A 25,714-nucleotide genomic window follows, 5' to 3' on the forward strand; every position below is an offset into this window, starting at 1 on the left:
AATAACGTTTTTCAAGATGAACTTATTTGGAATGCCGCGTCTTTTTTTAGCAAGACATTGGGATTTTATAAAAATAATAACAATGAAAAATAAAATAAAAAAGTACAAATTATTTGATTTTATTTTAATGTATTTTAGTTTATTCTTCCATCAACAATTAATTAAGTGTTTTAAAAATTTTTAGTCTCTCTATAGTTGCGATCGCCCCCTACATGTGTAGAATATTAGGTCTCACGTTTACCATAAGAAATTTCCAAATCACATCCACCGTAATTGTAATTGTTCAGACGATCAATGCATACGTCTGCATCTTCGACGTTTTCGTATTCTACTATAGCAACACCTGTTGGTGCACCCTTCGAATCGAATCTTAATTCTGCGTTGTTAAGTTTACCAATTGTTTCGAATAAATCGTAGAGATCACTCGTAGCCGTTGAAAATGGTAAATTGGCACAATAAATTAGATTATTTCTCTCACCGCCATCGGTAACACCTTCCGTAAATTCTGAATTAAAATTGCTAGAATCATCAATTGGTTCTTGTGGAGGTGGATCAACTGCACTTTTTCTACCTTCTCTGACTTCTAAGATTCTTCCTTCCAATTCATAACCGTGGAAACGTGCAATAGCGTCTTGCATTTCTTCTGGTGTACCGTAAATTACAGTACCAAACCCCCTCGAATAACCATTACGAGCCAATTCCACATCTGCACGTATCACGTTACCGCACTCTTTGAACATATCCTTAAGCGCTTGCCAATTGATGGAGTATGGTAGATTAGCAACAAATACTTCATAGATGGGGCCATTAGAGTTACCTCCAGCATTGGTACCGTTATTGCTACCACTGCTAGCACCAGCAAATGTACGTTCTTTTCTTCTTTCTTGAACTCTTTCATGGCTATTACTTTCAGGTGGTGGATTATCTTGTCTTACAAAAATTTGACGGTCCATGAAATAAGCACCATCAAAACGACGAATAGCTTCATCGACGTCTTCCGTATTGGTAAATTCAACGGTACCCATACCTCTGTGATGACCTCTTGATGTTATGATATCAGCCCTCACCACATTACCTATTTGAGAAAAGTAGTCTTTTAAATCCTCAGGCGCACAATCATAGGTTAAATTACCAACAAATACGCTATTAGCATAATTTCTGTTAACTTTCTCATCATAAGTACTATCCAATTCCCTCGCTAAAACGGGTCCATAATCGCCTTTATTTTTTCTGAATCTACTGTAACGGCCACCGGCACCACCAGCACCACTAGCACCACCAGCGCCACCAGCACCACCAGCACCACCGGCATAACTACCTCTACCACGTCTATCGTATCTACTGTGTCTACCGCCACCACCTCTTGGACGAGGCCCGTATCCACTTCTACCGTAATCCCTTTCGTCGCGAACACGAGCAGGAGACCTGGACCTATGCTGTTAAAATAACCATTCATGTTAGTACATCGTCACAAACATCAATATCAGCATCATAGTTGTTGCTCCTACGTCATCACAAAGCTTTCTGTCTATCTCTCACAATTGGCATAAACAAAAAAATAAAAAAACTGAAGACATAGAACAAAGTTGTAAAATCTTAGTCACATACTCTTTCCAATTGTGACATGATCAATTGGTTCTTTTATTTTTTCCTAAAAAAATCCTCAAACTCTTTCGACCAAATATTGGTTCAAATGTACCACCTCAAGAACCCAAAATGCATGCATATAGGCATCGGATTTTGTTCATTCATTATGCATTTCACATATTTTAATTTTTTTTTTCAACTTGTATTGAAAAGTCGAACAGAACCATCAAGGACAAATATCATTCAACACGAACGCATGTTCAACTCATTTCTTGGCCATAATTGATGAAATCGTTGGACAGGGTAGTACTAATCTTCTCAATACTTCTGTTTCTTTGTCCACTTCTTCTTCACCATCGAATCTTAGTCTACAAGTACCATCTCTCTTACTTCCAATCACAACAGCTGGATAAAATGTAGTTGTCTCCGGATATCTTGCCAGAACTTTTGTACCCGGTGGATAATTTGGAGTTTGAGATTTTGGATCCGTTCCCTCCGGCGGTATGAAAATGATATCTCGCCAATTACATTTGAACGTCTTTCCAGGATTACCCAGTTCATCAGGCTCGGGATCTCTTACTTCAAACCTCAAACCGTCAGCTGAAACTTTGACTACAACACATTGAAACCATTCACCCTCACCACCCTTCTTTGGTTTAAATGCAACCTCTGAACCAATAGAGATAGGGCCATTAGGGTTGTACTGGCTAATCCAGCCGGATCTACCCAATGGTCTGGCAGTTTGTTGAAACTGCGGTTGTGGATGAGCCTGTGTATCTAGAGCCTCTCTGGTGGGTGCTTCTGTTGGTGCTTCCACTGATGTTTCTGATGGTGCTTCTGTTGGCGCTTCTATTGGCGCTTCTGCTGGCGCTTCTGCTGTCGCTTCTGCTGGCGCTTTTGGTGGTTCGTTCTCCGTAACCGTGGCATTTGTAGTATCTTCTCCAGTATTGCTCTCTATTTTAGCAGCGGATGGTGATGCAGGAGGGGGGACTTTTGATGCCATTCTTTCTCTCTCCTGAGCGTGTTCCAATACAAGTTTAACATTTTCCCCCACTGAATCTATTAATCTCTGAGCTCTTCTTATATTATGCAGGTGACTGCTATAGTGATCCAAATGTTCTCGTAGTTTCTCATCAGAAAGTGTATTCAGTTCTATCTCTTTTAACTGTACATCATCATCATAAGCCATAACCGCATTCGCGTTATAGATATCTTGAAGCGACGAGATGACCAGATCCCACTGTTCATCCATTTTAAATTATAATACACCTCAGCGGCTGGGGAAACAATAGCGTCACTCTTCCTTAATATTCTCCCTCCTAGATCCTCGTTAACCGCTCATGTTGTAGTAAACAAGGTCTAAATTCTCCTTTAAACTTTTCGTATTGAATTCCCACTTCGTTTTCAGTGACCCTGCTTTTTTCACCAATTTCTTTCAACATGAAAAAATAAAAAATAATAATGCATCAAATATTCAGAATTATACCAATTATCTATCGGTTGAAACGATATATAGTGGTCTAAAATGGATATTTTAGCCAATTGCAGTGGTGGATTTGTCCCCAAATACGCATGTAATGTTTTGACGCAGGTCAGAAATGCTACCAAGAGAGCAGCAGGTTCAAGAACTTCTATGAAGGATTCTGCCGGTAGAAGATTGGGACCCAAGAAATATGAAGGTCAATCAGTTAAGGTTGGTGAGATTATCATGAGACAGCGTGGTACAAAGCTCTATCCAGGGGAAAATACTGGTATTGGTAAAGATCATACAATTTTTGCAAAGGAACCTGGTGTTGTACGTTACTATGTCGATCCGTTCCACCCTAAGCGTAAATTCGTTGGAGTTTCATTGAAGAGAGAATTAAAATTGCCATTGCCACATTTTGCACCACGTGTGAGAAGATTTGGTCGTGAAATCTTAACGCATCCAAGGTTAAAAGCTGAAGAGGAATCATTTTTGCCAAGAAAGCAATTAGAGGCCAAGGATAGTATTTTAAAGGCATTACAAGAGCGTGAATCTAGAAGATTACAGCTCTCGGAAGATTTTCAAGTATTTTTTGAGAAACAATTGCCCGAGTTGCAGTTGAAAGATGTAGAAATGGCCAATGCATATTTGATCCGCCTGAGGTCATGTCTTAAGAACGGATATGAATTAGAAGATGCCCAGTACAACGCTCAGCACTATTTGGAACTAGAATACAGATTACAAGCACAAAGAGAAAACTGGAATGATAACTTGGAGTCGCATCTACAAATTTTGCAAGAAACTGTGGGTACATTGAATAAATCAGTTTCATTTGACAACAAATTGCATCTAATGAAGTACATTGATCCACAGACTAAAGAATCACTGAAATCTCAACTCGTCAAGACTTTGCATGAGAAAGCAGAAAACATTGAAACCAAACAACAAAGGGACGAAATTCAATCTTTATTCCAAGATGCATGTCAATTTTTGACGCTATCTGAGGAAGTTCATCTACGTCGTCAATTTTTGAAACCAGTTAAGCCAGAGACACCACCCACATTGGCACCACAACCAACTAAAAAGACAGTTACCATCAAAAGGTTTAACCATGAAAGGAATAGATTGGAGACGATACCAAGAACTAAGAGTGCCTTCTTGAGTAAATTGTAATGAACAGAGTCTTGTACATACTTGTATATACACAGAGATAATAATTATTAGTATTTTTCTTCTTCCTTTTTTTTTTGTTTTTCTTCTTGGCCCTTACTTAATTAACCTGGTGGTAATTGAGAAATGTCCACCATGTCGTTAATCTTCTCAGTAACTGCTTCGTCAGAATCATCGGGACGATTTTTGATGGGGATTCTTGGTAAAGCCATCATACCACTACGTGCACATTCTAACACACCAAATGGTTCAAGCAATTTTAAAAATGCAGAAATTCTTGATGGTTTTGCGGACAATTCAATGATACAGCTTGAATCACTAATGTCAACAACTTTACCGCCAAAATTGTTAGACAAGTTGGAAATAGCACCCAAATGTTCGTGTTTCATACGTAACACTTCACTTAATGGTAAATTGGAAGGGTGATACTTCTTATTTCTAATTTCCTTAACCAAATCACCGGTATCCTCGATACCGCTTGTACTTCTATGGTGATGTACAAGAAGGTCTTCAAAATATTCTGCACCTAATAATGACACACGAGCCAATACCAACTCTCTCTTGATAATTGATGCATTGCTGTAGTCCAAAACAGCATATACGGGGACCAAATCCTCAATTTGTCTTCTTGCCTGCTCGATAACGCCATCTTGACCTTGTAAAACGATTGTCATTCTACTCAAATCCTTGACTTCAGTATTACAAACCACCAATGAATCGATGTTGAAACCTCTAGCAGCTAAGGTACCAGAAATTCTCGAAAGAACACCAGGTTCGTTCTGTACCAAACAGTTTAAAACATGCTGTTTACAAGGTTGTGCACTTGGAGTCGGAGTTTCATAAAGAATGGATGAAACTGCACTATCTGCACTCCACGAAGGTGTTTCTAAGGTAGGTAATGGCGGTCTAGTTGCATTTCTATGTAATTGTTTGTATGCTAATGCAGATGTTGATGAGGAACTACAACGAATTGCATTCAAACTGTAACGCAAAGAGACAAATCTCCTAGCGCTGCCCTGCAACACCAATCTATTCATAGTGCTTGCTTAGAATCACGATCCTGTGAAATGGAAACGAAGGATTTATTGCAAAGGACCGATGAGTTCCTTTAATGTTAAATTTTTCTTCCTCTTATACTTTGTATCAATCGTGTGAGTCAATCGATCAACCGGTACCGGACTCTCCCCACATATACGGAATGAAAAAAAATCATCAGTTGGATATGAAAACTAAATTAAATTCGTTATATTCTACAAAGTACAAAGGTGAGTTGAATGACAAACGAGAGGAGGTTGGATGTAAATTTATAAATAATTTGAGGTAACACTTTTCAAAATTTAGCTACTTCTCCTTTCAACCTTTTACTAACGGCATGGATAAATTCTTCTGTGGTAACGTATGCGCTTCTGTCCGTTTTACCGAGGATTAATGCCAAATCTTTGGTCATAATATTCTCAAAATCTACGACTTCGACAGTTGCCTTTTCCAACAATTGACCAAACTTGACCACTTCTGGAGTATTATCTAATTTACCTCTTTGGATGATACCTCGGGTCCATGCAAAGATTGATGCAATTGAGTTTGTAGAGGTCTCTTTACCTTGCTGGTGTAATCTGAAGTGTCTGGTGACAGTCCCATGAGCAGCTTCCGATTCAAAAGTCTTACCATCCGGAGTCACTAGAACTGATGTCATCAATCCAAGGGACCCAAATCCTTGAGCGACGATATCTGACTGTACATCACCATCGTAATTTTTCATGGCGATAATGTATCCACCCTTGGACTTTAACATTTGTGCTACCATATCATCGATTAACCGGTGTTCGTACCAGATCCCCAACTTTTCGAATTGTGATCTGTATTCCTTTTCATACATTGCTTCGAAGATGTCCTTAAATTTACCATCATATTTTTTTAAGATTGTATTTTTAGTGGTGGAATACAGCGGTTGTTTCCTTTCTAATGCTAATTCAAACGAAGCTTTGGCAAACCCTTCAATGGATTCGGTAGTGTTATACATTGCCATGGCCACACCGCCGCCTTTAGGAAATTCAAAGACCTGTAGGTCTTGATCGTGCTTACCATCCTTCGATTTGAAAACCAATTTTAATTCACCTTCATCTGGTATGACTGTATCGGTAGCCTTGTATTGATCACCGAATGCATGTCTACCGATTGTGATCGGTTTCTCCCATTGAGACACCATTCGTGGAATTCTTGGAATTACAATTGGTTCCCTAAAGACAATACCACCTAAAATGTTTCTAATAGTACCGTTTGGTGATCTCCACATTTTTTTCAAATGGAATTCCTCTACACGCGCTTCATCTGGAGTAATAGTAGCGCATTTAACAGCAACCCCATACTTCAAAGTTGCCTCTGCAGACTCCACAGTAACACGATCATCTGTAGCGTCTCTATTGGTAATTGACAAATCATAATACAACAAATCTACATCAATAAATGGTAAAATCAACAAATCTTTGATCAATTTCCAGATAATTCTGGTCTGTTCATCACCATCCATTTCCACAATGGGATTTTTGACTTGGATCTTTGGCATCATTTTTGACTGATTAATTGAAACAATAAGAGGTGATTACACGAAAAAGGAAGAGGAATTACACAGACAACAACTACAACGACTCTTTAGCTCCTCGTCGTGTAATCTTAGCTTTAATAGAAGATTTCTAGTGACAAGGAAAACCAAGGTAGTTCGAGGTGGACATAGTTTCAGATCCGTCCTTATATAATATTTGGCTCGATCCCCGCTTTACCTGTAAACGGGGGGACTTTACCGCCGAGAGTGATAAATGCAACATTGGCAATCCGGATCAAAGGACCTTTTTTTTTTCTCGTAGAAAGTTTGGTCATGTCATTGTTTTAACCGCATTTGTGCGAAACCATGGGCGAACGGTTGTCAAGAAAGTGGGATTAATCACGCATTTACCATTATTCTGTATGGCCCTATTGTAATCCGAAAATGGAAGCTGTTTTATGGGCACATGGCGCAGTTGGTAGCGCGTCTCCCTTGCAAGGAGAAGGTCATCGGTTCGAATCCGGTTGTGTCCATTAGAAAGTTTATTTTTCTCTTTCCTACCATATAACTATGATTAACGTAGCATCAACCTTTTTTTTTTCTTTTGAAAAAATGGGTCTTCGGTTCGAAACTAGGACTAATTGAAATCAACATATATCGTTCTATATATGCCTACAAAGAAGTATTCTCCTCCTAATTTTCCATTAATTCCTTGACGGTCTTCTCACCTGCCAAGACTTGCTTCATGTTAGCCAAGATATCTTGGAAAGAGTCAAATTCATGGAAGGGAACGTTCTCTCTTCTACAGTATCTAACCAAATCCTTGCCTCTACGAGCAAATAGTAAATCACACTCCTTAGCTGCACTCAAATCTGAGACACCGTCACCGCAGTAAAAGTAGACAGGCTTTTCAGAGTCCTTTGATTCAGATTCAAATTTTTCCTTGTAATGATCAATTGTCTTTGATTTATCATGACCGAATGGTGAATCGTCGATGTAAACGATCTTCCATTGACCATCAGGTTGTACTTCGACTGCATTAGAAACGATGTCCACTTTGCTAACGGCTTCTTCACCAACCAATAGAGTTAATAGATGTTTGATAATTGGTTTCATACCACTAGAAACAACAACAATTGGTACGTTGTTCTCTAATGACCAGTGTAGAGTATCTTTGAAACCAGGATCCAAGGCAATCTTTTTACCCAAGATATCTAGACATTCAGGAAATGGTGTATGAATTGATGTTAACATTTCCCAAAATGCATCTCTGAAAGATTTGGTACCAGCAAGGACACCTTCAAATGCATCCAAACGTTTTGGTTTACCAAACCCAAGAGTATCTGTTAAATAGTCATTGGAATCTTCTAAAGTAACAGTACCATCGAAATCAGTAAAGATAACAGCTTTAACCATCTTGTCAATTGTCTTAGTTGTAATCGATTGAGTGGTGGTGGTTGTTGATGGTGATGCGATTCGGACTCTTGTCACTTTTTCTTGATGCTTTTATATATATGCATGTGTTCTACAATAGTGATAAATAGCTTCCCCTTGAGAGGACAAACTGTCACTCTTCCATCAAGGAATAAGGGAGAGGTGGTTTCAGCTGATGAAGGGTAGACTAATTATAGACTAATGAACGTAGTAGTTTTATCTGGTGGTACTGCAACTAATTCTTTAACAAGCTGCTTCTCACAGATATCAGTTAGTGAGAATCGCGAATTGACATACATTTTACCCATCTCTGATAATGGTGGCTCTACAAGTGAAATTCTTCGAGTGGTTGGTGGTCCTGCTATTGGTGATATTAGAGCTCGGGTAGCTCAGTTAGTCGGTGATCCGCAGGTGGGTCAATTACTAAGTTATAGACTGCCAAATGATAGTGTAAGGGCTAAAGAAGAATGGAATTCTATCGTTGAAGGTCAACATTCAGTATGGAAAGATATTCCAACCCCTGTTAAGGAAATGTGTCGAGCTTTTATCATCCACATGCAATCAGAATTGCTTAAGAAGACCAAAAGCGCGAATGCCTTTAGATTTGAAAAGGCATCCGTTGGTAATTTCTTTCTCACGGGTGCTAGATTATTCTTAGGGTCGCTAGATGCAACTGTTGAATTGTTGATGAGGATTGGTAGATGTGACCCTCATGCTAGTGTGATACCTTGCATTAGCACCAACCATACGCATCACATTGCGGCGTTATTAAGCAATGGTGAAGTGATTAGAGGTCAATCGCAAATTTCACATCCTTCTAAGCCTAAGGCATCCCAGAGTGTTTTACCTCCTTCCATCATGGGTGGAACCACGTCAAGACCTACAACGGCTGCAAAGAGTGATGGCTTAGATTTACATTCAGAAGAGGAACAAGAGGAAGAATACGCAAATCCTATCTACATTTTACCAGAATTGAAAAACTCACAATTACATTTTGACAAACTAGAAAAGGAGGAGACGTTTTCCGCCCCCATTGAAAGGTTATTGTATATTAACCCATATGGTGAAGAGATTAAGCCTCAGGGAAATCCAAGGGCGGTTTCTAAGATTAAAAGAGCAGACATGGTTGTCTATTCCATTGGATCTTTAGTGACGAGCCTTTTACCAATTGTCATCTTGGGCAATATTGCGGATATTATTGCGGAGTCTAAATCTACTCGAAAGGTGTTATTGATCAATAATTCTTACGATAGGGAAAGCTTTTGGCTTGACGGTGTTCGCTACGTCCAACTGGTTATTGAGTCCATGTCTAGAGCGGTACAAACTCACAGGCAATCTAAAGGTTCAAAGGATCCAACACCGGTGTTATTGGATTGGACTCACTTCGTGACCGACGTTGTATATCCAATTGGGGGTGAAATTCCAATCGCTCAGGAAAAATTAGAATCAATGGGTATTAAGTGTCATGGTATTGATTCAAACAAGATGGAAAACGAATCGTTGAAGCAAATATTGGTACAGATCGGATCCTCTAAACCATAGCTATTTACTTTCAGGAACCTTCTTTTGACCACAGCTATTTATGTACTTACAATGGGAAATATAGAATTATGATGACGATGATGAAAAGGTTGATAACAATAGGTATTTAAATTTTAAGCTGTCTTTACTTTTATATCTTAAAACAAGCTGTTTGTGTATTTCTTTGGAATGACATCTGGATTTATCCTAGATTCTAGTTCATCATCTGTAATCACAGTTGATCTAGATGCACCTCTTTGAACGGATTCCTCATGTTCAACTTCATGTTCGTGGTGTAACAATTCATGTTCAATATCTTCTTTATGTATAACATCCACATCTGGATCTTTATCTTTATGGAATTCATTCCAGTGGTGAATTTCGTATTCCAGTTCAAAATCAGCATGATGACCAACACCAACACCTAAATCAGGAAAAACACCACCTTTACGAGCGAAATTTAGGTACTCTTGCTTCGTAATCTTTGAATCATCATCTACATCTAGCAATTTCATTATGAATTGGGCAACCCTGTCACCTAGTTCTTGATCTAAGTGTTCAGAATCATCGTGGTGTCCCATACCATCACCACTACCAATGACTTCCCCACGGTTCATACCGTATAATGCTAGAATATCGCCTCTATTCAAATATCCTTTCCCACCCTCATCATGTAGATCGAAAAAATGTTCTGGAGTATAATCATCTAGTTTATGCTCATGTTGCATATGCCACTTTTCCCAACTTAGACCCTGTGGAACTTGTTCCACTTCCACATTTACTTTGGGATCAATAGGTGCATTAAGATTGGCAATACCAATTCCTGCAAATAAACCTAACACTAGCGAAGGAGTAAATTTCATATCTTCTTTAGGACCTTGTCCAATAAATCAATCAACGAATCTATAAGCTTAAGCCAAACCTAGAGTTTCAAACCAACCTATCGTTCAAGTGTGTTCTTTTTTTTTTTTTCCTTCTTATTGATGTGTTTTCTTAAGTTTAGGTTTAGTTTCTTTACCATTAGAGAATATAGAAGCGAAAAGATGCGGTGCATGGAACTTGAGTACAAGAAAAATGTTTTTAATGGCAGTAATCCTCGAAGCATTGTCGGCATATTTTTGGCATCCTTGATTTATCAACTTGTTCAATACGCCTCTTAGCAATGAGGCAACCGATGCAATCCATATGCTCTGGATTTGAACTTAAACTGAAGATCACACGACCATTCTGTAACATACCATTGACTTCAGATTCGTTGTAAGTAATTTTGAAAGTAGAAGTATTGGAGTTGTAACTGTGTGGTGCGTTTGGATGGTAAAGGATTATTGGTAGATGTGGTTGGTAACATCCCAACGCAATAGGGTATTGGTTAACTTTATCAAAATCTGGGATGGAGTAACTGTGAGAATCAATTTCCTCATTTTGCAATTGATGCAAGACGTTTTTCAACTTTTTACCCCTAGGGTAATTGAACTCATCAGAACTGGAATCAATGACAAATATTATATCTAAATTCCTTTGCGGAATTGTCAATGGCCTTAGTGGAATATTTTCACCGTCTTCGCCGCCGTCCACCAAATATAAGTAGTCATTTTGGGTCAATTCATTATTGATACCAGGATAATGGTAAAATGGGTTTGGTTGATAAACGGCATAGTCTGTGTCCAAGTTGTTTAAAGACGTTGGTCTAAAACTTTTCTCATCGAGCTTACCGTTTCCAAGACCAAATATACTCATAATATTTTTGACCGCCCTCATGGTCTCCCTTGAAGATTGCGCGGTTAATTGCCAGATATAAATCAAAACGTTATTGAATATGGATGAAGAGGTTGCCGTTATGAATCCTATGTCATCAAATCCATTGATACAACGAGAGGGATTACCAGCCTCAATGGTTGATCCCAAATATGGCATCTTAACAAACAATCCGAGATTCGATTCCCATGACCCAAATTCAAAAGGATTGAATTCGAATATTACGTTTTTCAGATGTTCATTGCGGCAATTGGCAATGAAGAGTGGAATCGGTGCTTTGAAATCTTGAAATTTCGTAGAATTCATCATCAACTGGGAAAACGATGATGATTGACCCTTGGTGTTGCTCAACTTTTTCTTTAATGCTTTTCCTAGATAATCTGTGAAAGATATCGTAAATCCCTGCATTTTTTTGGGTCTTATGCCCAGATGCAAGTCGATGTAGAACTGAATAACCTGGTGCAACGACTGAATTGATCCAAATAAGGAATTCTCATTATCATCCAAGTCTTCTTCTTCTTGCTTGTCATTTCTTTGCAAAAAGAAATCCATAATTTTGGCTAGAGGACCAACGCCTCTCTTAGTAACACGTTTCTGTTCATCATCTTCTTGAAATAAGAAAGCCGCCAATTGTAATGATTCTTCGAAATTGTAAAAAAATTGTCTTAAAGCACCTTCATCAGAGACCGTTCTTTTTACTAAAGCATCTTCATATTCTTCCATTCCAGAAACAATATCGTGGTGACGAATGTCAAAATCGGGCACACCTTTCAAAAGACCATCATTCAATTTCCAATTAGACAATAGGGAACTTACATTGAAATTTTGTGAAAGTAAATCCATGAGGACCCAACTACCCCCGGAAAGGCCTGAGATGTAGCTTAGACAATCGAAGATACCGTAATTATCCATCTCCTTGATAAATCCTGACGCAGTCAGCATAGATCTGTAGCCGCCACCAGAGATCGCCAATCCCATTATTGGGGGGTTTTCTCGAAGTAATTCCAGGATTTCTGGCTCAAAATCCACAGCTTTTAGTGAACAAAAGAATTCATTGAATTTGGGACTGAGATGCACTAGTTTCTCATGAATGTACTCTTGTTCCTCAGGACAGATCTCACTCTGTGAAATAAAATCGTTAGTATATTGTCTAAATAGAAATAATATTCTAGGCAAGTAAACCGTTCTTCATACATTAGCTTCTCTAATCAGTTTTGTAGCTGGACAATCAACCACTTTAGGAGAATCGCTGATGGCTCCTATTGGAGATAAAACACAAAGGTAAGAGCACAGGCACAACAGACAATTCTTCATCAGGCAGAGATAAATGTTTATACCCCTTTTACTTCTTCTGTTTGTTTGTGTTTTTACAAGCCAAGAGAACTGCTTGCTTGATTTTTGTATTTTTATGTTTTCTAGTAAAGTGGTCTCGGCTAATCATCGAACCTTTTGCCGCTGAGGAACGATATTTAAAAGAGTACAGTGCTTACAGCGCCTATAAATTTTGGAAAAAGTAAAAAATTTATAAGCTGAAAATATATAGATATGAAATATTATACCGAGGGACAAAAACTCAAATACAGGAGACTATTATATATGGTAAATGGTTTCTGTATCATTGAAAAAAAAAATGAAACTGATGCAAATATTATACACCGGTGAACGAGAGTATCTTCATTATCATTATTTGTTTGATTAGAAGTCTGCATCGTCATCGGACACATAGGCATCACCCAATTCCTTCTTCTTCTTCATTCTTTCCTTCTTCTTCTTTCTCAATTCGGCAGAGGACAACTTGGTCTTCTTGGTACCACTGCTGATCTTGTTACCCATGGCATCGAATTTGTCTTCTTCATCCTCCTTCTTTTCTAGTCTTGGACCGCTACCTTGACCGGAAACCCAGTTGTGACCAGATGGAGTCATCAAACCGTCTCTGACGGCCCACACTTCTTCAGTCAAGTCCTTGGTGAATTCTGCAGAGTGGGTAATGATGATAACACCACCTTCGAATTCCTTCAAAGCCTTAGACAAAGCACCCAAGGAGTCTCTATCCAAATAGTTGGTAGGTTCATCCAAGACAATCAAGTGAGGTCTTTGCCAGGTACCAGCAGCCAACACTAATTTAACCTTTTGACCACCAGACAAACCTCTGATTCTGGAGTGGGAAACCAATTCAGCATCTAGACCCAACATGGCACAGTGCTCTTCAATTTCCTTTCTGGTCAATGGACGGAATTGACCGGAAGCCAAAGCTTCCTTCATATCAACTTCAGCAACCATCTTACCGTGAGATTCAATAACTTCACCTCTTGGCAACCAAGCGTTGTCAACAGACATCATTGGAACCCATCTTTCAGATTTCATACCGATGTTTTCACCCAACAAGAAAGAACATTCGTACTCGTAAGAGTTCTTGAACTTTCTTCTAGAGTGGATACCAGCAATTCTTCTTGGGGTACCATCGATCTTGAAGATCTTGTTCATAGCTTGAGCATCATCTTCGTTAATTTGTCTGTTAGCTCTGTCCATGGTTTCTCTATCTTCACCAGTTTGGAATCTCCATTGAATATATTCGGATGGAGTCTTGTCCAAGTGAGATTCGATGTGGGCGAAAGCGTGTTGCTTAATGTAAGCAATACGGATGTTTTCGTGAGTGTAAACTTCACCAGTGGTTGGTAGCAATTCACCAGTCAACACGTTAATCAAAGTGGACTTACCAGCACCGTTTGGACCAATGACAGCAATTCTGGAAGACAAAGAACATTGGAAAGAAACGTCACTGATTTGAGGCTTTGAGGTACCTGGGTATTGGAAGGTCATGTTAGAAACCTTGACGATAGCCTTTTGCTTAGTCTTAACACCTTCCAAGTAACCTGGTTCTGGGAATCTGAATTCCAAGTCAGAAGCACCCAATTCGTAGTAGGACTTAGCAGATGGAACTCTTTCGACCAAAGCGGACAAGTTACCCTTGTATTTTCTCAATTTTAGACCTTCGTAGTGGATAATGTATTGACAGATGTTGTCCAAAAATCCAGAGTCGTGAGAAACAACAATAGAGGTGATACCACAAGTGATCAAGTAGTTGGTCAACCAAGCGACGTTGACGGTATCCAAATGGTTGGTAGGTTCATCCAATAACAAGATATCGGCGTTCTTCAACACAGCTCTAGCAAGAGCCAATTTCATCTTCCAACCACCAGATAGAGCAGCAATTGGCATGACAATCATTTCATCGTCAAAACCGAATTCCTTCAACTTGGCACTGATAGCTTCCTTAGTACCAACGTCACCTTGGAAAACGAAGTCCAAGACAGAAGTCTCAGCGTGAGTACCATCGATATCGTGCTCGACGTAGACGGTTCTACATTCTTCTTGAGATGGGAAACCGTCAACTTGACCGTTAGCAATGGCTCTCATCAAAGTAGACTTACCGGAACCGTTTGGACCACATAGACCGTATCTTCTACCTCTCTTTAATCTCAATTGAGTTCTGTTCAACAAGATCTTGGCACCGTAAGCCAAAGAGAACTCACAGTTACATAGATCTTCACCTTCTTCTTCTTCATCGTCGAATTTTGGTGGTTCTGGAATGTTGTCGACAGCTCTCTTTCTGAATTCGTCCAAAATTTCCTTAGCTTGGTTTTGGTGCAAGAAAATGGTCATGTATGGCAACACATGAGTGAACCAGGTTTGTTGATCAATGATTCTTTCATCGATCAAGTCACCACCGATACAAGAAATGTATTCGACAGCTGGTCTGAATTTCTTGGCAATGTTTTCAGTCTTCAACAAAGAGTCCAAAACACCCAAAGTGGTGGCTGGGTCACCAGCGTGAGAGATTTCAGGTAGAACATCACCTTCACCGACAGCACCGACTCTTCTCAAAGTCTTTAGACCTCTCAAGGTAACTTCACGAGCTTCTGGGTCAGCAATAACGGAGAAGTTGTTCTTCAAACCTGGCAACAACTTGTTCAAGAAAGGAGCAACAATTTGAGGGTCTTCCACCAACTTACACATGTTATCAATGATAACAGCAGACTTACGCTTGATAGGAGTTTCTCTTTCAGCCAAACCTCTAGACAACAATGGAGTCATGATGGATAGAGTAGCTGGAGTAACTTCAGCAACGAAAGTAGTAGCACCCAACAAGTGAACGGTTTCAGGAACTTCAGATGGGTTAGCAATACATTCGATCAACTTAGGAATGAAACGTTCGATATCCTTGTTTTCGACAGTTTCAGTAGCCTTAGTCATAGTAGCGGTAGCAGCGTTCTTGACTTCCTTCTTGGTATCCCACATAGCTTCAGACAAAACTGGGATCAACTCGGTCATTCTCAAAGAGATTTGAGATTTAGCTTGGTCGACCAAAGCAGAGATAGCAGACAAGACAGCAACCTTTTCTTGCCATTTGTTGGTCTCAGATAGAGACTTGGTCAAATGAGGCAAGACAGCCTTAACGGCAACTGGGTTAACAGCAGTAACCACAGCGTGCAAGGCAGCGTTAGCAGCGGATTGAACGTCCTTGTCCTTGGAACCAGTTTGTTCCAAGATAGCAGGAACCAAAGCAACAACATATGGTTCAACAGATGGGGCCAAACCACTGGTGCTAGCAACGTGGCTGACAGCAGCTAGAGCGTTAACAGCACTCTTCTTGTCCTTGATAGCCTTAGCTAATCCGTTGAAGAAATGTTCTGGAGCATCGTGTTCGATAATGTTACCGTTGACAAAGGATGAGACCTCAGTAGCGACCTCATCTCTGTTGTCTGGAGTGGCAACAGACAACCTCGCGAGAAGTTGGTTCAAAACCTCGACGGATTGTTGCGAGTCAGACATCTTGCTTGTAGAGCTAAGATTTAAAATTTAAAATGTAAGATAGAACAAGATGTAAGAGAAAGAAGAGTGCGAAGAGATGAGATGAGATGAGTTCGGTTTATATTTGATAAAAAAATTTTTCATGTTTAATTTTTCATCATTTCTTTTTGAAAAAAAAAAAAAAAAAAAAAAAAAAAATAGCGTCGTGTTGAACAAGAAAAAAAAAAGAGAAAAAGAAAAAAAAGAAAAAGAGAGTATGTCCGACCGTTATTAGTGACATGCAACAGAAACATTCCGTTGATCCGGGTAACGTTTAGCAGCTTCAACACATGGCGTAGTATATTGCTTCCCATTTATTTCTCTTCTTCATTTCGTGTTTAATATTATATCAAATCATTCTATTCTATACAAAACCTGCTGATTCTTGAATTTGTACAATCCATAGTGTACGTCCGAGAAAAACACAAATAATACCAATACATTACTCAACTACGGCTGCTATCGGCACAGCACCGTTTTTCCTCCTTTTAATGATAGTAGAAGAATCTAGACTCAAATGGAACATATCTTGAGATAAATCTTGATTATTATCATAATTAGCGTTAGTGGCAGATGCAAGTGCACTGCTTGGATCATCACTCTCCTCATCTTCAGCTAGTGCTCCTAATGAATTGCTCATTATTTCCCTTTTGTCTTCTTCATCTCTTTGAACGGCGTTCGAAACGTCAAACGCATCCTTCATTGCAACAGCCGCAGGGGAATACAAGAGGGTCGAATCGATTGCCATTTTCCTTTTGAATTGTAACTTGCTCTTACGTTTATGAGACCGTATCCTTTCTTCTTCCTCCTTTTGTTCTTCCAAACAGTCAAAAGTGTTCAACCACGGGTCATTTAAAAATTCATCGATGTCATAACGTTTTACAGGATCAACTTCTAATAATCTTTTAACCGCAGTCTTTGCGCCATCACTAATTTCATCCCACCATGGCCTCAAAAATACGTATTCACCGCGTGAAATCTTCTCCGTTAGAGTATCAATTTTTTCATCATAGAATGGTGGGAACCCACATAATATGGTGTACAAAACACAACCAATCCCCCACATATCAACTTTTGTGGAATATTTTTCGTCCTTTACCACTTCAGGTGCTGTATAACCAACTGTACCACAGGGAGTCTTTGTCTTGGCCTGATAAATTTGTTTTGATAACCCAAAATCTGCCAATTTGACCGATCCAATACCACCACCACCAAAACCAGGTCTAAAGATACCTTCGTCTTTCTTAGTCGATGGGTCATCACTTTTCCTCAGTTTAATCTTTTTGGATGGAACAAAATCGATTGGTTCGAATAAAAGATTTTCAGGTTTAATATCCCTATGAACAACACCAACATTGTGTAAATGCTTAACTGCTAATGCCAATTGCCTTATGATATGACGTGATAGATCTTCACTAAAATAGGTAAATTTGACGATTTCACCAAAAATTTCACCACCACTCAAGAACTCTTGGATAATAAAGTAATAGTTATCAGTTTCTTGGAAATCGACGAATTGAACAATCTCTGGGCATCCTGATGCTGCTAATTTATGGATAGTAACTTCTTTGAGCACCTGTGCTCTTGTACTTGTTTTTCCAGCATCCTTTTTGGTAGCATTCGAATCTGGAATATCCTGCTTTCTAATGACCTTAATTGCTAAATTTTTGAAATTGTTTGCTAAAAATTCCTTTCCACTGCCCTTACAAATAATTCCTCGGAAAACTGTAGAAAATGCACCTTCACCGATCTTATTTACCAACGTGTACCCATCTAATTCTACTTGCTCGGGGAAAATATCCTCGGGAATATCATCTTCATCTCCATCTTCATCTTCATCGCTCATCCCACACGATTCATCACTGCTGCTTGTCCTTGAGGAGCCCACATCCTCGACAAACATTGACTGGCACTGGTGATTGGTACTGTTGTTGTGATGGATGTTAGCAGGTTGAGTTTCCATAGTAGATCTCTCGCTGTTTACCTTTGTTGTTGACGAAAGTGTATCCTCTTCGATAGAAACACGAGTTTCATAAGGTCTTGTTGTAGATAATGAATTACCCTGTGCTTGTCCCTGTTGCAACGAGTATTGTTGTTTTTGTTTTTGATCCAGTTGTTCCTCTTCTTCTTGAGTTTTTTTCTGCTTAAAAAAATTCTTTAGTTTGTTCATACTCTCTAAATGAGAAGAGAATAGGGTTAGAAAAAGGAGGGCTTGTGAGATTTATGACTCTATAATGGCAAAAGTGTCGCTAGTTTTAGTTTGGCGTAGCGTATCGTAGTTATCGTAATTGCAGTAGTAATAATTAAGTAGCCAAAGCACACAGGCACGAACAAACAATGTGCAAATAACGAGGAAGTGGACGGGAAGATGTAAAAATAACGAAATAACGACGTAACGTGAGCCCTTTTGTACTGCGGTAGCAAGTGGTAGTAGTAGTAACCAGTTGTTTTTGTATGGAGGGAAAACACAGACGGAAGAGAGGCGAGATACGCAAGAGAATTTATAAGCGGGGGGGACAACAGGAAGGAACAAAAGTGAAAAATAACAGTCAAGATTAAAATGGAGATTGAAGAAGGAGAAACGGAGAGAACGAGAGAAACGCAGTAGAAGAAATGTGTGTTGTATAGGATACATAATGGAAACAATAATAATAGTGATAGTTCAAAAAAAGAGTATGTACGTACTTACGTACGTACGTCGGGACGCACTCATGCAGGTCCGCACTGCGATAAACGTACCAGAAGAGACACAAGAGGGACACGGTTCACTAAAGCGGCTGACGGAGGTGGATGACCCGTCGATTTAGGGAAAAGAGGGCGTACGATTTACACTATATAGCAAGATTTATAGTGTGATGTGATGAGATCTCTGCGAGGAAACCAAACTGAACCGAAACTGAACCAAAAAAAAAAACTGTTACCCACTATGACGTGTGTGAGCGGAGGGGAGTGGCGCGTGGCGCGGGAGGAGGCAGGAAGGCAAAAAGAGAGAAGGAATAATGTATAGTAAAGGTTTGTAGTGAGAGCTTATATTATTGCGGATACCAATATAACGGCGAGGCTAAAAGTACGTACTATAGAGGTTGCAATTACTCTTCTCCGTTGTTGTGGAGATTAAGGTAAGATGTGGCATGGCTGACAAAAGTCTGTAGTTCACATGGGCGTGTTCCATTGTAGCAATAGGATTTGGAATAGAAGGAAATGACGTAGAGAGAGGGAGGAGGAAGGAAAAGAGAAAAAGGAACGAGAAATTATGGGTGTACTGTGCAGATGTACGGATGTAATCATGTGAATATCACTTGACTTGTATTTGCTCATGATATACGAAAGAGGGAACATATCACTTTTTCGTTATCCCCTTCGCATGTCGCTTCTTTTGAAATGTATATACATATAAAAGGTAGAGAGGATAAGCACCTGGTGGCAAATAACGGCGGCTAAAGTTTGGTTTGTTTACCTGTTGTTGTTACTTGATATGAGTTCTGTTGCCACGTTGGATGTGGCAGCTGATCAGGATTTTATAGGTGATGGCTCAAAGAGTAGAGATTCAGGTACCAGATGTTTTGTAGCTGATGGATTATCCGACTATGTATGTAGTAGTCAAATAACGCAACCTGAGAAAGAAGGTGGAATAAAAGAAACGATAAAGGATGGGAATAAGAAGTCCAAGTTGAGTAAGTGTCAAGTGGAAATAGCCCGTCTGCGAATGTATGCCAGTGGAGAAGTGGGGGGAAGTACCGATTTAGCCGCCGAGCGGAGAGTGCTTGTACAGTTTTTGGAGATGGTAGATCAGGATGTCTTGATGGTGAGTGGAGAAAGCGGGGAAAAGTTGCTTAAGGTTCAAAGAGGGATTAAGGATGACAGATGGAGACAAATTCTTAGAGTAGCGCATAATAAATGTTTGGAATGGGAGGTAAACAATAGCAAACAGAATATGGAAGCGTTTACGACGGACACGAGCAGGAAATCTCGGAAAAGGGGAAATAGATCAACTGCACGGAATGCAGTTGTTATGGCTAAAAGGTTGGTTTCGAAGATGTACAAGGATTTGTCGTGTGAAGTAACCATAGGATTAGATTCGGCAAACAGATGGATTTTATGCATAAGGGTTTGGTTGAGCTATTTGCCACAGAGTTTGAACAAATTTTCTACAGAGACAAAGAGTTTTCTAGATACATGGTTTTCGCAAAGGGCGGCGCCAAGTTCTCCGTCGTCTTTGGATCCACTGCCGCCTTCGCCTTTCATTCAGGGAAAATTTGTTTCACAAACGGTGGCTCACACTAGACAGCGATTATCAAGGTGGTATTCTGACCCCGTGAGAGATGTGCCTGGTTTGAATTTACACCTTTTACCCTTTCAATCGAGTACAGTGGAATGGATGCTATCTAAGGAAGTAGGAGAATTCTTACCTCGCTACCTGGGGAAAACCAAACAGGAATTGTTACAGTTTTTGAACGGTTGTGTGTCCTATGGATACGAATCTATATCACAAGATTTATTCTGGAATAAATTCACGAATTTCGTTTTAACAGGAGAAGAAGTGGAACAGATTTATTCGGGAATGTGGGCTAAACGTGAGGAATTTAACCAGAGAGCCAGGGGAATATTGTGTGAAGAAATGGGGTTGGGTAAGACTATTGAAATTTTATCGTTAATATTATTAAACCAAAGGAATTTGTCGGATATACCGCGGACTTTTATTGCAGAAGATGGTAAGACGATCTTAAGGACATCTACTACTTTAATTATTTGTCCCAATGCAATTTTACAACAATGGATTAACGAAGTAGAATCTCATACAAATGATATGAGTATCTTCCACTATAAAGGATTTTTACCAGTAAAGAAATTTTTCAAAACTGATAATATCTGGGAAATCGTTGATCAATTATCACATTACGACATCGTCATAACCTCATATAATGTAGTGTCGACAGAAGTTCACTATGCTGAGTATAACGCAAGTTCAAGACCGAGACGTTCGACGTGTCCCATTAAATATGACTATTCTTCGCCGTTGTCACTGATGCAATTCTTCCGAATTATCTTGGACGAGGTTCAAATGTTACACAGTGATAGTACTAAGGCCGCTAAGTGCACGAGTCTTTTACACAGGGTCCATACTTGGGGGGTATCAGGTACACCAATCCAGTTGGTTAAAGATTTTCAAACGGTTTTATCATATCTAAAGATTTCACCATTCCACGAATTACCAGAAATTATATCTTCAGTTAATAACAACGTCATTCAACGACAAAAGGAGCAACTGGTACAAGGAGTAAAATTCACTTTATCTGAGCTTTTGAATATCCCTATCGAACAAGATCTGACTGTAAGACATTCTAGGGAGGATGTGATTTCACAAATTCATATACCGAGACAGCATAACTATATTGTCCCCTTAGAATTTGCACCGGTGGAATGGGATAATTATTTGGATGTTTGGAATAGTTTTGTTACGGTATCAGGTTATGGACCCAATGGTACGGATTCCCCACGCTTGAATACGATTCAATTGAACCAATGGTTAACACGGTTAAGGTACTTGTGCTGCCATGCGGTTTTCCCTGATTCTCATACAAATTCGAAGGGTCAATCACATTCTTCTAATGCTTCGTTGCATAATATCGATGATATTTTGAAACTCATGACAACAGATGCGATTGAAAAATTAGATTCCCTTTATAGGGACAATTACCAATTACAGATTCGATCGGCTCAGGCGAAGAGTGAGTTGCAGAATAATCCGGATGGTGCCATTGATTTGTTACATTCTGTACAGGAAAAATTAAGCGAAGATCTTAAGGAGAAATGCTTAGTGGATGACCCCTTTGACACTGATGGGATACCCGTGGAGGAGAGATCAGGAACCCCAGCCACCAAAGATTCTCCTGAAGGTGTTAGCTCTATAAGGACAAGGGCATATTTGGATCTTCTTCATCAATGCTTCTTCTTAATGGCAACTGCCTACTATAACAAGGGTTCGAGTAGATTGGAGTATGTGGATGATGAAAATGAAAAACTGGCTCTTAAGCAATCTGATGAGAAACCCAAGACTTATACTGATGTTTATAACGTGGAAGAAATGAAGGATATTGAAAAAAATCAGCGGTTGGAACAAGAATACTACGGGTATGCGGAGAGATTGAGGAAAAGAATTCTATTTGGTAGAGTGCAAAAGGTTGATATCTTTGTTAAGGAGACTCAAGATTACTTTGAAAATGATTCATCATCTAGACCTCAAAGTTTACAATATATTGAGTTCAGTAGTTCTAATAATTTCGCGAATAGTATGTTAGTATCCCGTTGCTTCCAACTTCTCTCGTTGCTCATCAATTCATTGAATGAACAGGCATTACAGTTTAACCAGTTGTTTGGTGAGTTGGCTCAGCTGGTCTACGAACCTATCATTAGAGATTATGATGAGACCAATGAAGATGAAAAGGCACAGGAGTATTCGAATTCTATTGAAAACCAAGATAAAATGTTTGCCATTCTTGCTTGTATGGAACAATTGTTAGAAAATAGAAATAGTATACTGACTTCAGATGAAACTATCAAGCTTTCCAAAAAGACCTTCAAACCGCAGGCAGGTCAAAAAATCTCTGATTATCACAGTGAATTACTTTCGAATTTAAAACTAATTAGTGGAACTCCTTTCAAACCAATATTTGACGATTTGAAAAATGCTAAGGTCGTTAGAAACGTTTCTACCTCGAAATCAAGCCATAAAAGTACTAGCCCTCAAGAATTTGAGGATTACTTGCTACGGTATGAGGAAGAAATTCCTCGAATGGTTCGTGAGGACAAGTGCATTAGAGATTCTTTAAAGAAATTGAACATAGTTTACAATGCCAAGTTGGAATACTACAGTCATTTACAAAGAATCTCTGATTCGTTGGTCCCTCTTTTACAATTAGAGAATGTTACGAGAAACGCAATTGTTAAATCGATAAGAGACGATACACAGTATAGAAGAAATTTGGAAAAAATCAGCTCTGCAGAATCCAGGGTCAAATATCTGAATGGGTTGAATAAACTCAAGGAATCCATCAAACATAATCAATCATTTTCATGTGCCATCTGTTTAGGGACAATCCATACCGGATCTATTATTAAATGTGGGCATTTCTTTTGCAGAAAGTGCATTCATAGTTGGTTAAAGAATAATCAGTCTTGCCCCTTGTGTAAGACGAGAGCTACGCTTTTAGAAGTCTACAATTTCAAATTTAAAGAAGAACCTGAGGAGGAGTCACCGCCATCAAGTAGTTCAAGTTCAGAGAAGAAGAACGATTCTCAAAATACTAATGGAAATGATAACAAACAGTTTAAAAGAGAACATCTGGATCCTGTTCTAAAGCAAAAATACGAATTTTTTCCTCAGTTTGAAGAAGTTCACAAAATGGTTATTAAAGAAAGTTTCGGCGCTAAAATAGATTTCGTCATCAAACTCATACTTTTCCTCAAGTTGAAGAGCGAGTCTGAATCTGATCAGGAAGATCCACCACAGATTTTAATGTATTCTCAAAGTTTTGAATTTTTAAAAGTTATTTCTAAAGTTTTGAACATCTATGAAATCAAGCATCTATCCTGTTGGGCAAATGTAACAAATGTGGGGGAAGCCATATCAAAATTTAAAAGAAATACCTCCATTACATGCCTACTTTTAAATGTTAAGTCTCTGGGTGCGGGACTCAACCTTTTGAATGCCAGACATGTTTTCCTACTAGATCCCATTATAAATCGTGGTGATGAGCTACAAGCAATGAGTAGAAACAATCGAATTGGACAAACCAAGGAAACCTACGTTTGGAATTTCATGATTAAGAATTCTGTGGAGGAAAACATTTTCAAGTATAAATGTGTTTTGGAAGGTCGCAGAAGACTGTTGGGTGAAAAGCTCAAAGTTAAACAGGAGAATCTCGACACGATGACCGTCGAGGAAGAGGAAAGAGAAGAATTGGAGATGAATGAAAGTACGGGGGAACAAGTTTGCGGAAAGCATTTGAAAAATTGTTTCTTCCCATGTACTTCATAAAGACGTATTTCCACTAGTTGTATAGACTAACCGATCAGCAAGCTACAAGCAGTTGATCAAATACAATGGGACAGTAAATAGGTTAATTGTAAGTGTTTTTGAACTTTGTAGATACGTTTTGTTGTTGTTTTTTTCTCCTGCATGCTGATTTATTCATTTCGGAGTTCTTCATCGTGTAGGGATTAAGTGAAAGGGGAGGCATACCCCTTGTTGGGGGAGGACTCTTGTTCTTACTATCGAAGCCGCCATCTTGATGTGCTTGAACCTCCAGTTCGCACCCTTTCCGATTTTTCTTGAAGACTTGGCGAATGCTTTAAATGGGCATCGGAGCTAACAGGGTATGTATGTATGAAGCGTCTTTTGAGAGCGAGATGAGTTGATAACTAATAATTCAGACTTTTAAGAACTGAATTAAAGAAATACAATTTATCAACCATGCTTAAGTCATTGATCAAACCACAGTATTTTTCCCACCTGCAACCAAGATACTTCAGCACTACAGTTAGGTTGGGTCAGTTTAAAGATTGGAAAAGCTTGAGCAAAAAGGACAAACAGGAGTTTATTACCAACTATGTGGAACTATTCCAAAAGAAGCATCCTTGTAGCAAGGGAAATGTCATGAATAAAAATTTATCCGAAGGAATGCATGAATACGACGATACTCCATATGTGTTTGGTATAATTTACAATGAAATCAGATCTATAGCACTTGGTGAACCAAATGACAATGAAGATGGTGAAGGTGTTCTAAGTGATCGAGAATTTTCCAGCCTATTGTACAAATAAATCATTAATTGAAAGAAAGCCAATGACATAAAGATATACCTATGTATATATATATATTCTTAAATTAAACCTAACTCGTTATTCTTTCCAATTGGTCGCTACCTTCCATAGTATCCATAGAGTGAATATGTGATAAAACGTCTCTTTTACTTGATTCTGTAATTGCTCCATCACACATTAGCATTTCGTCTAAAATAGCATAAGCTTTACCAAAATTGAATATGATATCCAACTCACAAACGTTGCCAAAATACGTATCCATTGTCTCCACGTATCGATGAATTATCTCTAGAGTTAACAACTCGTTATCTGCTTCAGGTGTGATCCCACATATGAAATAAAGACTTGCATATCTTCTATAGACCACCTTGTGATCGGAATACTCTACAATGTTACACATCTTGGGTTTACGGGAAAGAATCAATGGTGGTAATTCTTTACTAATCTTCGTCTTTTCCTTAGGAGTATATGGGGTATACCATTTCACAAGTCTGACTTTGCCTTGTCTAGAGGCAAGAATCATATACTTTATCTGGGTCATGATTGTTATTTTGTGCTTGTCTTTTTC

The 25,714-nt window shown here is 39.0% G+C and overlaps 14 protein-coding genes and 1 non-coding gene across 15 annotated transcripts; 5 read left to right on the forward strand and 10 right to left on the reverse strand.

The window, feature by feature from the left end:
• Positions 1 to 224: 224 nt before the first annotated feature.
• On the reverse strand, positions 225 to 1,626 carry ZYRO0E04928g (uncharacterized protein; the record flags this gene model as incomplete). Its single annotated transcript, XM_002499101.1, has 2 exons — positions 225 to 1,436; positions 1,609 to 1,626. 2 exons carry the CDS (start codon positions 1,624 to 1,626, stop codon positions 225 to 227), a joined length of 1,230 nt encoding a protein of 409 aa, XP_002499146.1.
• Positions 1,627 to 1,852: 226 nt separating this feature from the next.
• On the reverse strand, positions 1,853 to 2,839 carry SGF29 (Sgf29p; the record flags this gene model as incomplete). The annotated part of the gene is made up of 1 exon (XM_002499102.1): positions 1,853 to 2,839. The coding sequence occupies one exon, from the start codon at positions 2,837 to 2,839 to the stop codon at positions 1,853 to 1,855; it is 987 nt and encodes a 328-aa protein (XP_002499147.1).
• A 273-nt stretch (positions 2,840 to 3,112) lies between these two features.
• Positions 3,113 to 4,225, forward strand: MRP7 (mitochondrial 54S ribosomal protein bL27m; the record flags this gene model as incomplete). The annotated part of the gene is made up of 1 exon (XM_002499103.1): positions 3,113 to 4,225. The coding sequence occupies one exon, from the start codon at positions 3,113 to 3,115 to the stop codon at positions 4,223 to 4,225; it is 1,113 nt and encodes a 370-aa protein (XP_002499148.1).
• A 101-nt stretch (positions 4,226 to 4,326) lies between these two features.
• Positions 4,327 to 5,259, reverse strand: ILV6 (acetolactate synthase regulatory subunit; the record flags this gene model as incomplete). The annotated part of the gene is made up of 1 exon (XM_002499104.1): positions 4,327 to 5,259. One exon carries the CDS (start codon positions 5,257 to 5,259, stop codon positions 4,327 to 4,329), a length of 933 nt encoding a protein of 310 aa, XP_002499149.1.
• A 293-nt stretch (positions 5,260 to 5,552) lies between these two features.
• Positions 5,553 to 6,788, reverse strand: ZYRO0E05016g (NADP-dependent isocitrate dehydrogenase; the record flags this gene model as incomplete). The annotated part of the gene is made up of 1 exon (XM_002499105.1): positions 5,553 to 6,788. The coding sequence occupies one exon, from the start codon at positions 6,786 to 6,788 to the stop codon at positions 5,553 to 5,555; it is 1,236 nt and encodes a 411-aa protein (XP_002499150.1).
• Positions 6,789 to 7,221: 433 nt separating this feature from the next.
• ZYRO0E05038r lies at positions 7,222 to 7,294 on the forward strand. The gene has a single exon. It is a non-coding gene; the product is annotated as a tRNA-Ala (tRNA).
• A 160-nt stretch (positions 7,295 to 7,454) lies between these two features.
• Positions 7,455 to 8,177, reverse strand: PYP1 (putative phosphoric monoester hydrolase; the record flags this gene model as incomplete). The annotated part of the gene is made up of 1 exon (XM_002499106.1): positions 7,455 to 8,177. One exon carries the CDS (start codon positions 8,175 to 8,177, stop codon positions 7,455 to 7,457), a length of 723 nt encoding a protein of 240 aa, XP_002499151.1.
• Positions 8,178 to 8,396: 219 nt separating this feature from the next.
• ZYRO0E05082g (uncharacterized protein) lies at positions 8,397 to 9,737 on the forward strand (the record flags this gene model as incomplete). The annotated part of the gene is made up of 1 exon (XM_002499107.1): positions 8,397 to 9,737. The coding sequence occupies one exon, from the start codon at positions 8,397 to 8,399 to the stop codon at positions 9,735 to 9,737; it is 1,341 nt and encodes a 446-aa protein (XP_002499152.1).
• A 137-nt stretch (positions 9,738 to 9,874) lies between these two features.
• On the reverse strand, positions 9,875 to 10,579 carry SSP120 (nucleobindin SSP120; the record flags this gene model as incomplete). Its single annotated transcript, XM_002499108.1, has 1 exon — positions 9,875 to 10,579. One exon carries the CDS (start codon positions 10,577 to 10,579, stop codon positions 9,875 to 9,877), a length of 705 nt encoding a protein of 234 aa, XP_002499153.1.
• Positions 10,580 to 10,796: 217 nt separating this feature from the next.
• Positions 10,797 to 12,449, reverse strand: SPO1 (putative carboxylic ester hydrolase; the record flags this gene model as incomplete). Its single annotated transcript, XM_002499109.1, has 1 exon — positions 10,797 to 12,449. One exon carries the CDS (start codon positions 12,447 to 12,449, stop codon positions 10,797 to 10,799), a length of 1,653 nt encoding a protein of 550 aa, XP_002499154.1.
• Positions 12,450 to 13,166: 717 nt separating this feature from the next.
• YEF3 (translation elongation factor EF-3) lies at positions 13,167 to 16,304 on the reverse strand (the record flags this gene model as incomplete). The annotated part of the gene is made up of 1 exon (XM_002499110.1): positions 13,167 to 16,304. One exon carries the CDS (start codon positions 16,302 to 16,304, stop codon positions 13,167 to 13,169), a length of 3,138 nt encoding a protein of 1,045 aa, XP_002499155.1.
• Positions 16,305 to 16,764: 460 nt separating this feature from the next.
• On the reverse strand, positions 16,765 to 18,492 carry RCK2 (serine/threonine protein kinase RCK2; the record flags this gene model as incomplete). Its single annotated transcript, XM_002499111.1, has 1 exon — positions 16,765 to 18,492. One exon carries the CDS (start codon positions 18,490 to 18,492, stop codon positions 16,765 to 16,767), a length of 1,728 nt encoding a protein of 575 aa, XP_002499156.1.
• Positions 18,493 to 19,797: 1,305 nt separating this feature from the next.
• On the forward strand, positions 19,798 to 24,360 carry IRC20 (E3 ubiquitin-protein ligase IRC20; the record flags this gene model as incomplete). Its single annotated transcript, XM_002499112.1, has 1 exon — positions 19,798 to 24,360. One exon carries the CDS (start codon positions 19,798 to 19,800, stop codon positions 24,358 to 24,360), a length of 4,563 nt encoding a protein of 1,520 aa, XP_002499157.1.
• A 435-nt stretch (positions 24,361 to 24,795) lies between these two features.
• On the forward strand, positions 24,796 to 25,146 carry ZYRO0E05214g (uncharacterized protein; the record flags this gene model as incomplete). Its single annotated transcript, XM_002499113.1, has 1 exon — positions 24,796 to 25,146. The coding sequence occupies one exon, from the start codon at positions 24,796 to 24,798 to the stop codon at positions 25,144 to 25,146; it is 351 nt and encodes a 116-aa protein (XP_002499158.1).
• A 70-nt stretch (positions 25,147 to 25,216) lies between these two features.
• On the reverse strand, positions 25,217 to 25,687 carry APS1 (Aps1p; the record flags this gene model as incomplete). The annotated part of the gene is made up of 1 exon (XM_002499114.1): positions 25,217 to 25,687. The coding sequence occupies one exon, from the start codon at positions 25,685 to 25,687 to the stop codon at positions 25,217 to 25,219; it is 471 nt and encodes a 156-aa protein (XP_002499159.1).
• Positions 25,688 to 25,714: the final 27 nt, after the last annotated feature.

Source organism: Zygosaccharomyces rouxii (genome assembly GCF_000026365.1).
Source record: "Zygosaccharomyces rouxii strain CBS732 chromosome E complete sequence".
In the NCBI taxonomy this organism is placed as follows: domain Eukaryota; kingdom Fungi; phylum Ascomycota; class Saccharomycetes; order Saccharomycetales; family Saccharomycetaceae; genus Zygosaccharomyces; species Zygosaccharomyces rouxii.